Consider the following 16025-nt stretch of genomic DNA (forward strand, 5'->3'; position numbering starts at 1 on the left):
TAGTCATCCACCCAAACCCCGTCAAATCTGAGACAATCAAGATGCCATCAAAATCACTTTCTTGCTAGTAGACATACTTGATGACTGCCTACCAAGGCTCAAGTGAATGAGAACAATTTACCTTTTTTGCCTCTAACCTTCAGATTCTCTCATATATTGGTATCCTTTTCCATCTCAGTCTCACACAATCAGATTATAAAAAAGAAAACAGAACATATTGCCATCGCATATTAGGAGAATCTTTTAAGAGCTGAAGAAGTACAGTACTTATGTAGCCATGAATTACAACCCCGAAATCAACGACCATACAAAAGCAGAGAACTGTCAGGACTCCCAACTTAAAAAATAATGGGTCATAGTCCAGCAGAAACATTAAGGAAAAATATTAAACAGGAATTTGTCTTTGAAATTGGCATCAGAACATTAGAATGTCGATGCAGCACAGTCAGCAAACTTCTATGGGAAGGAAATGGCCACCAAAAATAAGGGCCATTTCCTAAAGATAGCTTTGGTATAAAACAGATAGCTTTGGTTAAAAACAGCCACTTTAAGAGACCCCATTTATCTACACCTACTATTAGAAGTCAGTTCAGCATTACGTCCTTTCTAGTGTATCACGCATGCTAGTCAGAAGATTCTCCTGTCCAAGAATCTACTCAACCTATAAACTACTGTAATATCTACACCGGAGTTGCGTACTTCCAAGATATCACTCTTTCATCCGTGAATTCTGTTTAACCAGTGAAATTCACATATAAAGGCCAGATTACCTGAAATATGAACTAATAAACAGTCTTACCCCAATATCAAGCGGCCCATTCCCTCCTCCAATAGCATGAAGAGCAACAGTGATTGTTGAAAGAAGCCGTAGAGTCACAGGGAAAACAGCAGGTTCAACCTTTGCTGTACAAGAGAGACCAGATTTTGAAGCATCTCTAATCTCTAATACACCACTCCCTCCCCTATTATTCAGTCCACATAAATCCAATTCTTGGTTCAACTCGCATGGGCTCACAATGAGTGCTACTTCTTCAAGTGACCTGCACTTCCCTGAACTACCCCTCCTGTTAAAGCGCTTATTCGTAGACGGACTAAGTACCAATGTCGAAGTAGCCTCAAGCCACTCCACAGTCAGTCCCTCAACTTCATCATAGTATATGCGCTGTTCAGTCTGGAAGTATGTAACAATATAAACAAGACATTTTGAGAATAGGGCATGACACATGTACATAGCAAGCATAATCTGATGCAGAAAACTGGTCCTAAAGGAAGCTTCTGGATTGTAAATACTACTCCCTCCGTTTCAATTCATATGACGCAGTTTAACTCGGTTTAGGAGTTTAAGAAAGTAAGACTTCCAAAACTTGTGGTCATTAAAATGTTATAACATTTGTATGGCTATAAAAGCTTCTCGTTAAGGGAAGATGAAAAGTTTAAAGTTAAATTGTTTCCAAATAGAGAAATATGTCATTATTTTGGAACGAACTAATAAGGAAATAGTGTCACATAAATTGAAATGGAGGGAGTAAATAGATCAATCAATCAAGGTAAAAAGAACTTACGGCTAGCTTGTGTATGTACAAGGACATGAATCGTGGTCCCAAACCCATCACTCTTGCTTGTGAGAACAATACCTGCATGGAGGATAACACATGAATAATCAAAGGACTATTCTCGTCAGTGCAAATTTGATAATGTACAAGGATGAAAGTACGTGATCTGAGGACTATTTTCATCGTGGAAATTTTTATAAAGAGCAAAGAAAAAGGTTATACAAGTACTCAGGTTCTATTGTCCTCACATCTTTCCATGTGTAGCTATTGCAACATACTAGAGACAAACTTAGAGCACAAGAGTACACAATATCATTATTATCCTGCCATTTAGCCCTTTTCGGTTTAAAATGATGATTGACACACGAGTGAAAGCTTTGATAAAGTATGAGGAAGAAAGTTACAAGTATTCAGGTCCGGCTATCCTCACTTCTTTCACAAGTAAAGCTATTGGAACTTTCTATAAACAAACTTGCAGCATAGTTAACACTTAACAATACAGGGATCTTCATTGTTCTTCCACTTTGCCCTTCTGTTTTTAAATCATGATTAATTGCATGTCCCCATTCTGATAGCATCACATAAGTTTTCGATTTCATCTGAGAGGAAACACAGAATCACCAATGTTTTGTTTGGGAAGGTGCGCGAAAAGAATAGTAGACAAGCCACCCAAAAAAAGGAACGATATTTTGTTTCGTTAATGAAGAACCTAAAACGCTGGCAAAATAGAGAGGTATTATCTAAGTTTCTACTGTATTTCCTGTTCATCCATCTAAACAAAAAACAGAGAAGAAAATTTCCATATCCTCCTCCCACTTCTTCTTCCAACCAGTGCCAGACGATGCTGTGAGCTGCTAAATTTTAGAAAGTCTCGAGACCTGTATCTTTGTTATTATCCAATAGATATTCTAATGAATAAAGTAGCTTAAATTACATGATATTATTAAGTTTATCTAGCATTATGTTGCTCCTCGGTCTGTAAGTTCAGCCCTTAAACTGTCTCTCTTACACCCTACTTTACCTAACTTCCAAATTTCTGCATGCTCTTTACTCAAAATATAACAAGCTTATGTGTTTGCCAAATTCTCAAAAATACTGCCAAGTTGAGGCCACTGCCTACCCCTTTTTCAGCGGCTGAAGTTCAGCTTGAGATCTATCACTTACAAACATCCAGGTAAGACCTGGTAGCATTTCACAATTCAAGCAATACGGGTGCAAAATTGCAGCCGCACTGATATAGCCTCAAACCATCAAGAAATGATCCCCCCACCCCACCCCACAACCCCCACCCGGCACGCCACAACACGGGCAGAAGATCTCATGCAAGTGCATGATATTTGTCTATTATAAACAAGCATTTAGCTTTAACATGCATTTATTAAAGGTCATAACACCAATGTCAGAGGCAGATCTAAGATTTGAAGGTGGCACGCGCCACAATTTCTTTTAATGTACACCTTGTAATAACTAATATAGATTTTGTTCGGAATATTTGTTAAGTTCATTTTTTTTAGTTTATTCGGGTAATTTAATAGACATTTTTCATTTGCAAATATGAAAATTATATCTCTTTCCCATACCCTACTTATGAGATTTCACTGAGTATGTTATTGTATGAAAAATACATCTAAAACATCAAGAAGCAAATGTAATTAGCATTTTTAAAAAGGAATCACACCCTTATTATTAATAATACAAGTAAAATTAATATTCACTAGGGAACTATATCTTTTTTTGTATGCTAAAAATAAATTTGCACAAGTAAAATAACGTCTTCAATAAAGGAATTCCACCACTCAAAATAAGAAAAAAAATATCATCAATAGGTAAATTATAGCCCATAAGTAAATGCAGAATCAGATAAACTACAAATCCCAAAAATTAAAATCATAAATCTCATATTTTTCTAGTCAATGCTTGTGAAATATTCATCATAATTTAATAGTAAAGAGTTTTAAATTGTATTTAACAATCATAGAATAGCACAAATTTTTATTGAATTTTTAAATTTTGGAGGCTCTTTTATACGTGTTCTTGCTAAAGATCACATATAAAATAATAGAAAAGAGGAAAAAATTATAATAAAATAATAAACGACATATAGGAAATTGGGAGGTATCCAAAAAGGAAAATGACTGGGACAAAGGAAATAAAAAGCACAACAAAAAGGAAAAGTCAAATAAGGTTCAAGATAAACTCGAACTTGATAAAAAGGTTTACCAATCATGGCACCTTTATCTAATTTGAGACTGGGCGTGGCAGGATCAAATATTTAACCTAGTTTGAGAAAATTTCTACATAAGTATATGATAATTTTACCAACCTAGTGGGTGCCATACCACCCTAAAGGGTGGATCCGCCCCTGCCAATTGTTACCTCCAAATACCTTTCTTTTTGTTGTATAAAAGTATAATGCTTTGAACATAATTTACATACCTCCTTTCCTTTTAGAAGTACCCACATGTAGAGTTTCTCAATAGCATCTTTCACGTGCCTGCTAGCCAACTTTCTTTCATTGCAATGGGAAGCAATACCAGCAATAGTTTTTGCACATGGAACCTTATGTTTTGAAGCTGCTGCAGATAATGCTTCTTGAGCTTCAGGTGATCCAATTGCATCTTTATCAAAGCATACATTGGTCAAACATCTTTCGCGTGTCATTTCTCCCCCATCTGGATTTTGCAACAGTTTGAGCTTCAGATATGCCTCTTCAGCTTCTAGAGCTGCAGCAAGCATCCGATGCACCAGAATATCCGGATAGCGCCTGAGCGGAGAAGTAAAGTGCGTATATAAAGGAATAGCAAGGGCATAATGACCCCGATCATTTTCATCTTCTACGTCTCCACTGCAGAAGTAAGCTGCCAACTGCATGGGTCTTGAGGCGTAAGACATAAGAATATCCAATAACACAGAATCGTATGTGAGCTCTTGTCTAATGCGCTCCAATGAATTATGGAACTGGCCAGAGGAAGATGTGTCCAATGTCAGACCGTGTTTAGAGCAGAAGGACTCGAACTCTCTGAGCTTACGTAGGTTGGGTTCAGGGTGCCTTCGCAGCAGTGCACTAGAAGGGTAAGCTCTAGTTATAACTTCAGCAGCTGTCCTGTTAGCCAAAAGCATAAACTCCTCAACAAGGAAGTTCGACTCCTTCCTTCCACTGAGCACACTATCATAAGGTATCCCTTCTTCATCAAATAAGAAAACTATTTTGGGGCTTTCGAGTGATAAAGCACCATCCTCAAACCTTTTTTTCTTCAAGATTTTAGAGATTTCATAAAGGTTCTTCACAGATGTAACAACATCAGACCATTTAAAAAGGCCATGTAACACTGGCCAAGAACGTTCTCCTTTATAAGAACTTGGATCATCAAGCAATCCATCAATAATATCCTGAGCATGCTCATAAGAGAGCTTGCAACAAGATTGAATTATAGTGCGGCCAATCCAGCGCTGTCTAACTTCCCCAGTAAGACTGATGTCCCAAAAAATAGAAAACGTAAGTTTGTCCACCCCAGGATTAAGCGAACCCAAATTCTCAGAGAGCAACGGTGGCAACATGGGCAATTTACTTTGCAACAAATACACACTCGCTGACCTCGCTCGGGCATTTTCATCTAAAGCCGAGTCCGGTAGAACAAAGTATGAGACATCAGCAATATGGACCCCAACTCTAAAATTACCATCAGACAACCTTTCAACAGAGAGTGCATCATCAAGATCAGTGGCAGAAGCAGGGTCAATTGTAAAAACACAGAAATTTCTGATGTCTCTTCTACTCTGAAGCTCCTCTTTAGGTATTTCCCAAGGGATACTTGGAAGGCATGATAAGGCCTCTTGAGAGAATTCTGAAGAATCAATTGCATTTTCAAATAAGGTTGCAGCAAGCTGCGGCTCCACTTCTCCACCTCGTCCAAATATGTCAGTGACATGAGCTTCTGGAATATAGTTCTCTTCTGCCCAGTCTGCAATCCGTGCAGCTACTAGGTCCATCTCCAATGTCACATCACCAGCTTCCAATCTTTTCAAAATAAAGTCTGGCAGGCTCTTAAAGGGTACCATCATTTTTGGAAACCGAGGATCATTTGGTGTTAACAGGAGATACTGACAGCTCAAGGCAGTCGATAAATGTCTATTCTTCTTCGAGTCCCTTTTGTAACCTTCTCTACTCCACATCCACTTCTTGACGCTGAGAAAACCAGTGATAGTGTCCCGACGAGGTGAACCCTCAAGGATAGCGACAACCCTTCCTGTTGGTCGTTTAGATGGGAATGAATTCACAGTGACGGACAATCTCTCGGTCGCATGCAAAGCATCATTCATTTCACTAGAGCACCCAACTATGGAAGGTTTCGACACAGTCAAATTATGTCCATTGACACAATCATTCTCAACTGGTACTTTTTCTTCTGGATTTGACACTTCTCCAAAGGATTGCCCACTTCTATTACATACTGCATTTTCTAAGGGGCTAGAGCAATTACCGCACCTACTGGACTCAAAATCTGCATCTACCTTGTTCTTCCCTTTGCAATTCTCTCTAACAAATTCTGAATTGTCAGACTCCAACATACCATCATCTACCAAAGCGGAATTCTCAACACCAGCTGTATATCCTTTCATTTTAGTCCAAAGAGAAGGAGGATCAACTTCAATAGCAACAATGTCTCCTTCAACCTGCAAGAAAGTGTAGAAAAGAAAATGTTATCCTGCAGAATGGCACACAATGTAACTAATAAACAAACCGACACCTAAGAAATTAAGCAAGAAATAAAAGATACACCACACTTACGGCTCTGTTTTGAACTGCAGGCCCACTAATAAGAACATCCGCTCGCACACCATCAATTTTGCAATAGGCCTGAGAAGCAGGGGTTATATGATTATGAATCTCATGAAAGCACCAGAAGAACTACAAATTTGATGCATAAACAAAAAATGGAGTAGCAAAAAGACCATGGCAAATGTTACTAGAGATTACCTCAAGTCTATTGTGGGCGTTGACACGAAACAATGCTTTAAAGATATGACCCCTATGCAGAACAACAGAAACGTATCATCAAACTCTCATTCAACGACACATTCTTTTAATTACTTCATTTACCAATATACAAGTATTCAAGCAAGTTACGAGGCTGACCTCTAGTGCTTTATGAACAGCTTCTGCTGGCCAATGTGGAGCAAAATATTTCCTCTGGGGGTAAGAAGTAATTGGCGGGTCTCCGTATACAATGGGATCTGGGCATGAACCTGAATATATTTGTCCACCAACACCGGGTGATAATGTTAGCTGCACAGGGAAACTTTCGCTCTCCGCTGCATGTTCATTAAAATGCATCGTAGGCAACGAAGTAAAAGCAATGTTTGATGCTCTAGGCAATGAAAGCTCTTTAGATCCTTCATGATCCAAGATAGGAACATCTCCCTTGAAATTCGATTCCCCAAGACAGACAGTCAGCGAACTACTTGCTGTTCCAAGTACAAGCTCAAAGAAGTGAGAGGAAATTACAAACTACAGACTATTTCAAACCACAATCAAACTTTTATGCAGGATGAGTTCAACTATTTCCCCTAGTAGGGCAAAAGACTTAGACAGCACTAAAAGGCAAACATGATAATTAAAAATTTGGTTAAATTAGTTACATCCATTGTCAAAGAAACCAAAGAGGAAGTACAATATCTTACAATAAACATGAAGTGCAAATATAATTAACATATAAGAACAAAGAAGAAGATACATGCACTTCAACTCTAGCATCAAGTTCTAATTTTCACCAGACTAATGCGTTCCGATGAGACTAGCTACTCTAAGCACACATGTTATATAGTTCCTTTTGTTTTGACAAATCGGAGTGAAGCAAACATACATGTATTAATATATGCACATGCAGACAAACTAATGGCTGAATAGATTTCTTTTTCTTAGGTATTTGATTGAATATTGGGTACAAGCCCGTAAATAGACGACTATGATTAATTCAACTGTGCTTAAAAGTCTTCCATAATAGAAAGCACAATCACCAGGCAAGAAAACCAAAAATAAAGCAAAAAATTTCCCTAATAAAATCAAGAAATAATATAATGCATCCCCTAGGTGATTTCTGCCTTAGGGAGCACAGTTATCACTGGTGGGAGATACCAGTGGAATATAGAGGTTCACCGGCATCAAATAGTAGTAATGCCCGGCCAAATCCAATAAAACAATAACAAGTGAAAGAACGGAAAACTAACTTGGAAATCCTACAAAATAAAATCACATAGAACATACTATAGAAAATTACGTACCTGTAGGAGGAGAGATTTGCTTAGATCGTCTAGATCGACGGTTCTTCTTCTTATCCTTAATCGGAGTATTATTACTGTCAACTACTACAGCTGTCTGATTTTGGGTTTCCGCAACCACTTCACCCATATTCTCAAAATTTAAACCCACAACAGAAAAGAAGAAAAAAAGTAAACGAAATGCGAACAAAAAACAAAACAATCAATAAACAAGCATCTTCCGGTATAAAAATTGGCGGAAGAAAAGAAAATAAAATGAGAAAAGAAAGAAAGCGGGGTGAGGGAGGAATTACTACGGCATTTATATAATGAGTTACTCATGTATTAGCAGGGATAAGGGGGTTGGGGGGGCTGAAAGGAACGTGATGATTGGTCGGCGTAGACAAGGGCGCCGACTATTGATTCCTTTGTCTTCTCCTCTTCCCATTTCCTTTCCTTTTTTTTTCATTTCTATTTTCTTTTGTTAGCTCTATTTCTTTTAATCTTCTTTTTTGCCCTTTTAGGTAGATATGCTTTTTATCTTACTCCTCTCTTTTGCTTTGAGGGAAAGCATTGGGTGGGATGTGAGGACACGTGGGAACTCCTTTTTCTCTTTTTCTTTTCAAAATTCAAAATATTTGGTGCGTTTAGACTAGGCTGTTAATAGGCCGATTCAGTCGGATTTTGAAAACGAGGACTTTCTATCGGAAATTCCGGGGCATTTGCATCTATACCAATTTTTGTATCACGTTTTAATTTATGTTCGTTTTGTAAAAATAATTACAGCCGTACTTGTTTTTTCGCATAACTTCAGTATTCTAGTAGCCGGCCCTAAAGTTCAGCTCTAGAGCTGAAGTTTTTATTTTGTAACTGTCCAAGAGCTGAAGTTTTTGTTTGTAAGCTTCAGCTCTAGAGCTGAAGTTTTTGTTTTGTAACTGTCGAACTTCAGCTTTGTTTGTAAGCTTCAGCTCTAGAGCTGAAGTTTTATTTTGTAACTGTAAAACTTCAGCTCTAGAGCTGAAGTTTTTGTCTTTGTAACTGGGGAACTTCAGCTATAGAGCTGAAGTTTTTGTTTATTTATAATTTCATTTGTCACACCATCTTGACCAAACTGAAAGAAAATTAATTAGAGACAATAGGAGAACACTGCACCACAAACTTGCAAACTGTGTTAGATTCTCTACTTTGCATAGGATCCACGAAACATGTAAATATCCTCAGAGAAATTAGAGAGGCAGATTAAATCCATTCATTCATTCATTCACTTTTTTGTCCTTATACAGAACTGTATGATTATTTGCCTGGTAGTTTCATGACTTTTACTGTTGCTACTTACCAGATTATGTAATTACGAGTAGTAATTAATCAAACAAATCACCAAGTCAGTTGTGTGTGTGTATGTCTATATATATATGCATGTCACGTTGTGTGTTGAGCAAGAGCTGAGAAGAAAGCAAATTGGTTGTTTCAAATGTATAGGTTGGCGTGAAAATTTATAGGACTCACAGGAGAAATAAGAAGAATCAGATAGGGATGAACCTTACTTATGGAAAAAGAAAAGATAAAACTTTGAGAAAGAGAAGGAGGAGGAGAAAGGGGGCTGAAGTTGTTTAAAAAGTGGGTACAAGTTAAAAGTTTTAAAAAAATGGGTATAGGTTAAATGGTGGCGACCAAATAGGGCGCCCCGTGCAATTTTTAAGGAAATTTTAACTTGTGTAGCTAAGGTTTACACCATATTTATTATAAATAAAAATCCTTTTAAAATATTATTTTCTATAGTTATCTTTTATTTTCTATAGCAAAATATATATTTATGGTATACATTACCGTTAAGGCATTAAATACGTTGTCTAATATTTTTCTCTCTCATTCTTTCAGTTATTCTGTCATGACCCGAATTTTCCACCATCGGGAGTCGTGATGGCGCCTACTAGTGAAAGCTAGGCAAGCCAACTATTCCAATTAATTTACCCTTTTCATTTTTAATCTCTTAACAAATGCAAGTTAACATATTATAAAAAGCGGAAATAATAATACGGAAGAACAAAATTTAACGATTAAGCTAATACCAATACGAATCTATAAATATAAACCACCCAGAACTGGTGTCACAATCTCACAGACTATCTAAGAATACTACAAATAAGGTCTGAACAAAATAAATACATGTCTGTCTCTGAAATAGAAAAGAACAGAAAGAAACAAGATAGGAAGGGGATGCCAAGGCCTGGGGACGCCTGCAGGACTACCTCGGGTCTCCGATGGACTGAAGGCAACAACCCCTAGCTAAGGTCTGTAAGTTCCAGTACCGGGATCTGCACAAAAGAGTACAAGAGTGTAGTATCAGTACAACCGACCCCATGTACTGAGTAAGTGTCGAGCCTAACCTCGGCGAAGTAGTGATGAGGCTAGGACACAACAAACAACATAACCTGCAGTTAAACAGTATCTAGTAGAATAACAGTAATAGAAGCAATTCAAAAGCACGGGAAGGGGGAAACATGTTTTGGGGAATAACAACATAAGGAAACACGGAAATAACAGGATGAAACAATTAAGGCGTTTGTATCAATAGCAACTAGAAATCATAACAAATAGGCAAAGAATGCACGACATCACGCTTCGTGCTTTTACTCCCAATCCTCACTATGCAATCAACAAAGAAAATGTGCACGGCATCACTTTCGTGCTTTATCGCTATTCCTCACCAAATGAATATTAGAAATGTGCACGGTATCACCTTTCGTGCTTTATCACTCTTTCCTTACCATATGCATAAGTATAAATGTGCACGGCATCACCTTTCGTGCTTTATCACTCTTTCCTCACGCAAACAATAGCAACAACAACATCCCGACAAGGGAAGTAACAATAAGAATAAATACATCCCAGCAAGGGGATCAACAATAAGAATTAAATACGTCCCGGCAAGGTAATCAGCTATAACCAAACTTGTACCAACAATTAACTTCACAAATGAACCCCAACTGGAGCTAATGCTCAACAATAAACAAATACCAAGAAGATAATCATAAGTCTTGCTCAACATGGATAATCAACAATTTAGGCATTAGTAGTACTTATCAAGAAACACAACGATCACAATTTAAGACTCACGGGCATGCTTGACACCAACGTATAGATACTCGTCACCACACCTATACGCCGTACACTACACTAGCACATAGCAAATAAGGCACAACGCCTATTCCCTCAAGCTAAGGTTAGACCAAACACTTACCTCGAATTTCCACGACCAAACTCAAGCCTCAAACACCGCTTTTCCTTTTGATTTCACTTCCAATTCAATTGTATCTAGTCAATATTAACTTATCAACAACAATAAATGCTAAAGAATTCATACTCAATGCTTAATTGTAGGTTTTCTATCATTTTTCCCAAAAAGTCAAAAATCAACCCCGGGCCTGCTTAGTCAAAACTCGAGGTTCGGACTAAAACCTGATCACCCATTCACCCACGAGTCCGAATATGCAATTAGTTTCGAAATCCGACCCAAAAATGAGGTCTAAATTTTAATTATTCAAAAAGCTCTAACTCTACCCAAATTCTCAATTTCTACCATAAAAACCCTAGATTTTTGGATGAAGATTGATGAAATGCAAAGAGAAATCGAAAGAAAAAGGTTTAGTATCATATACCAATATTTTGGGGAAGAACTTGCCTCTTGAAAATCGGCCCAGTGCTCTCTAGTTTTGAAAATATGAAGTCGTGGGCGAAATTCTCGTTTTGCTACTGTTTTAAAAAAACTGGGCAGGCCTTTATCGCGTTCGTAATGGGCCTCCCCAGCCCGATTTCCCATTCGCGATCGCGAGAGTGACTACGCGATCGCGAAGCATGGTGCATCAGACACCAGATATAGCAAAAACCTCCAACTTTTCTAAGTGAAAAACATCTTGTGGCCTATCTGAAACTCACCCGAATCCTCGGGGCTCCAAACCAAATATGTACCCCAACCTAAAAATATCATACAGACTTACTCGCACGATCAAATCACAAAAATAACACCTCGAACTACGAGTTTAGCATAAAAATCAAAGAAAAATCTCAAGAACTCTTAAGTTTCAAATTTTACAACTGAGGGTTCGATTCACGTCATATGAATTTCGTTTCTTACCAAATTTTACATGCTCAACTTAAATACCATATAAGACCTCTACTGGGCTCCGGAACCAAAATACTAGCCTCATACCATCAAATTCAAACATCTTTAAATTTTTAGAAACTCTTATAATTTTAGTTAAATAATTTTCTTCAAAAATTTATTTCTCGGGTTTGGGACCTCAGAATTCAATTCTGGGCATACGCCCCAGTCCCATATTTTTCTGCGGACCCTCCGAGACCGTCAAATCATGGGTCTGGGTCCGTTTACCCAAAATATTGACCGAAGTCAACTTAAATTCAATTTTAATGGCAAAATTAGCATTTTATCAAATTTTCACATAAAAGCGTTTCGGATATACGTCCGGACCATGCACATAAATTGAGGTGAGATAAAAGGAGATTTTAAGGCTTCGGAATGCAGAATTGACTTTTAAATCAAGTGATGACTTTTTGGGTCATCACATATTCTCTCCCAAAATCACCGCATAGTATATCTAATTTCTCTCTCCATGATCTCTCTCTCACAACAAATTTGGCTTCCATGTTGTTCAACCACGATTATCCCCATTGTCTTCCACAAGCTTTATAGTTCTCTTACAACGTCATTGTCTCTCTCAATTTTTAACTTTTTTTTCTCCAAAAAGTTGTGGTAAGTGTTAAAGTTTTTAGGTTGTTGGCCGGTTAAAGCTTCTTCTTTTTCTCTTCAACAGTTTTTTTAATATTCACCATTCTTAGGTTTTCTGAAGAATACTTGAAATTTCCTCTTCAATGGATGATTCAACAACTTCGAAGAGGGTTACCCGAGGTATACCCACTAAAGCACTCAATTTTGAACGGCCATCTTTCGATTTGCAAATCACTCAAGAGGAACCTGTATTTGCAGGTTCATCAGCAACCATTGAAGCCAAAAGGAGAAAAAAATACACAATGACCCTATGAAACAAGGTCAAGATGAGAAAATGTGGAAAAGAGAAGAAAACTTATGGATGATGCTTCTGGGAGCAAGGGAAAAGAGGTCGCTAAAGGAAGTAGCTCGTAAACACAGAACGATAAGGTAATTATAGATGTATTTATATGTATTCGAGTCCGCACGCAGGATTTTTAGTTTCTACAGTGGTTTTCTCTTCTTGTATTTAGATGTATTTATATGTATTCGATAAGGCATATACTGATTTTTATTTTGTACAGTGATTTTTGACTGTTTTATTTATATGTATTTGAGCTCATACAACAACATTTTTAAGTACATTGTTATTTCTATCATTTTTATGTTATTCATCAATTATTTATGCATTTAATCTAACTATATTCATCTGTATTTTCAGCCTAACTATATTCGTCTGTATTTAAAACAACAGTTATTGCCATAACTCAAAGTTTCTATTTTAGTTATCAATGTACTATGTTGGATTCACGAATGAGTTATGTATTTAACCTAATTGTATTCATTTGTATTTTCAACCATATATTTTATCTTTTTAGTTATTTTTTGTATGCAGGAAATAAAACCCTTTGTTAAACATCCGCCTATTTTATCGCCGCATATCACTTCCTATACTAACAATGACATAATCTCCGATTGTAACAATCCGACTGGTTGTTTTGCTTTCTAGAACCCCATTTCCCTAAATAAGACTTCTCGTACTTGCTTTTACAGATTTATAACTTGCGGGGATGGTTGGTTCGAGATTTGGAAGATTTGGATTGAAATCGGAACACTTGGTTCCTTAAGGTTGGCTTAAAAGGCCAAGTTTGACTTCGGTCAACATTTTGAGTAAACGACCTCAGAATCCGGATTTGAAGGTTTCAAGAGGTTCGTATGATGATTTCGGACTTGAGCATATATCCGAATCGGGTTTTGGATGACCCGGGAGTGTTTTGTCGCCTAATAGTGAAAGTTGATTCCTTAAGATTTTGAAGTTATTAAATATTTGGTTTGGAGCGGGCTTTTGTGTTATCGAGGTCCGATAGAATTCTGAGACTGGAAATAGTTCCGTATTGTCATTTAATACTTGCACGCAAAATTAGGTGTCAATTCGAGTGGTATAAGTGTGTTTCGTCGCATTGGGTGTGAATTGAAGAACTTGAAGTTCATAAGTTTGATTCTATTGGTTTTAGGGGTGATTCTTAGATTTAGAGTTGTTTCGGGCATTCCAAGGGTTTGAGCAAGTCCATTTTATCATTTCAAACTTGTGGGTATGTTCGGGCCGGGCCTCGGGGGGCCCGAGCATCAAATGGACAAGGCTCGAGTTGAGTTAGGAATTTTGGAAGGAGCTGAAGCTCCTAGTTGTTGTCATAACCGCACCTGCGGTTGGCCAGCCGTAGGTGCAGGACCGCGGGAGCGGTCGATCAATCGCAAAAGCGGCCAAGGGTGGTTAGCCCAAGGCTGTAGAAGCGGAGCCGCAGAAGCAGTTTGCTTTCCGCAGAAGCGGACCCCCCTTTCGCAGATGCGGTAGTCACATGTACAGCCTAGGACCGCAGATGCAGAAATCACTGAAGGCAGTGATCTTCATTTATAGCGGGTGTTAGCCATTTTTGGCTCATTTTCCACTCAAAAGTTGGGCGATTTTGGAGCTTTTCAGAGAAGATTTTCACCAAGCTCTTAGAGGTAAGTGATCCCTATGCTTTATGAGTTAAATACTTGCATTTTGGATAGATTAACATGTAAAGATTAGTGAAAAATCATAGAATTAGAGTAAAACCTAGGGTTTTGATAAAAACAAGTTTTAACCACGAATTTTGTTATGGAATGGAGTAAAAACATATATTCTTGACCCATAGGTTATGGGTGTCAACTTCCTTTGAAAATTTTCTGAATCCGGGCACGTAGGCCCGGGGTTGAATTTTAGGAAGCCCTTAGGGTTGGATAATCGCTTTAATAGCTAGGATATGAATTTGTAAGCCTATAATAATGGACTTTTACACTATTTGAATAGTTTCGGATTGTGCGGCTCCGGTTTGAGAGTTGGGACACATTCTTGAATTGGAAGTAGGCTCGAAACGAGGTAAGTCTCTTTTCTAACCTTGAAGGGGGAACATCACTATAGGTGTTCTTAATTAATATATGATTAACTGTGGAAGCTACGTACGCACGAAGTGATGAGAGTCTGTACGTGGCTACTATTCTTGTTATGTCCGGGTAGTTCTAGGATCACATCATGATTCGTGGTCGCTATTAATTGCTTATATATGCTAATGGTATGAAAGGAAGTAAGTTTAAGGAAATCTAAAGATTTACGGGCTTCAAGTGAATTGTATTCATTTTGTTAAAAAGGGAATTTAAGAATTGCTGTGTTTAAATGATGAAAAAATTATGTTTACCGCGTCGCATGTATGATTCACGAGCGGGGTTATATTTTTTTACCGCATCACATGTATGATTTGCGAGCGGGGTGAATAGATGCATCTATGGTTCGTGCCGTTCGACCCTCGGCAATGCACATTCTACTTTTATGTTGGATCGGGCCGATCGTCCTCGGTGGTATTTATGCGTGTTAATGGAACCGTAACCCTTATAATTTTTATTACTTATTGCTGGAAAGGTCACTATTTTAAATGAGGAAAATGCTTAGTTTTGTTTAGCGGAGGAAAGGATTTTCAATGATTATTCTTATTTGAGCTTGATGTTATCTATATACACTGTGAATTAAATATGTTGAACTTCATATTATTATATATTTGCTGGCCTAGTAAGTGTCGAAGTCGACCTCTCATCACTACTTCTGTGAGGTTAGTCAAGATACTTATTGGGTACATATTTTTATGTACTCATGCTATGCTTCTGTACTTGATTGTCAGGCTTTGAGGCAGGTGCATCTCGCTATCAGTCCGGCGCATAGAGTGGACATCTCAGCTCGAGACTTTTCGGTGAGCTGCCCTTCCCAGTCGATCTGCAGCAACTAGAGTCTCTCTTTTGTCTTTATATTCCTATCTATTTCTTTTCCAGACAGTAGGATAGTATAGTTTTGTATATTCTATTAGATTGCCCACACACTTGTGACACCAGGTCTTAGCACACATATTAGTAGAATTATGATATTTTGGCTTGTCTTCATGATTGAGATTTGCATTTATTTCTTTCACTTAACTATG

The 16025-nt window shown here is 37.8% G+C and overlaps 1 protein-coding gene across 1 annotated transcript; it reads right to left on the minus strand.

Moving 5' to 3' along the window:
- Positions 1 to 233: 233 nt before the first annotated feature.
- LOC107781049 (DIS3-like exonuclease 2) lies at positions 234 to 8291 on the minus strand. The gene is made up of 7 exons (XM_075232857.1): positions 7836 to 8291; positions 6691 to 7019; positions 6532 to 6585; positions 6343 to 6411; positions 3990 to 6227; positions 1563 to 1634; positions 234 to 1171 (listed from the first exon to the last, which is right to left on the minus strand). Exons 1-7 carry the CDS (start codon positions 7960 to 7962, stop codon positions 767 to 769), a joined length of 3294 nt encoding a protein of 1097 aa, XP_075088958.1. The 5' UTR covers positions 7963 to 8291; the 3' UTR covers positions 234 to 766.
- Between the last annotated feature and the right edge of the window lie 7734 nt (positions 8292 to 16025).

Source organism: Nicotiana tabacum, chromosome 16, assembly GCF_000715075.1.
Source record: "Nicotiana tabacum cultivar K326 chromosome 16, ASM71507v2, whole genome shotgun sequence".
Lineage (NCBI taxonomy): Eukaryota > Viridiplantae > Streptophyta > Magnoliopsida > Solanales > Solanaceae > Nicotiana > Nicotiana tabacum.

Bases quoted from the DNA above. Each gene is read 5' to 3' on its own strand.
- LOC107781049 (XM_075232857.1), bottom strand. From the start codon at position 7,962: ATGGGTGAAGTGGTTGCGGAAACCCAAAATCAGACAGCTGTAGTAGTT. The intron at 7,020-7,835 runs GTACGTAATTTT...TACTTGGAACAG, and splicing joins GCAAATCTCTCCTCCTACAG to CAAGTAGTTCGCTGACTGTC. The intron at 6,586-6,690 runs GTCAGCCTCGTA...GTTGTTCTGCAT, and splicing joins CTGTTCATAAAGCACTAGAG to AGGGGTCATATCTTTAAAGC.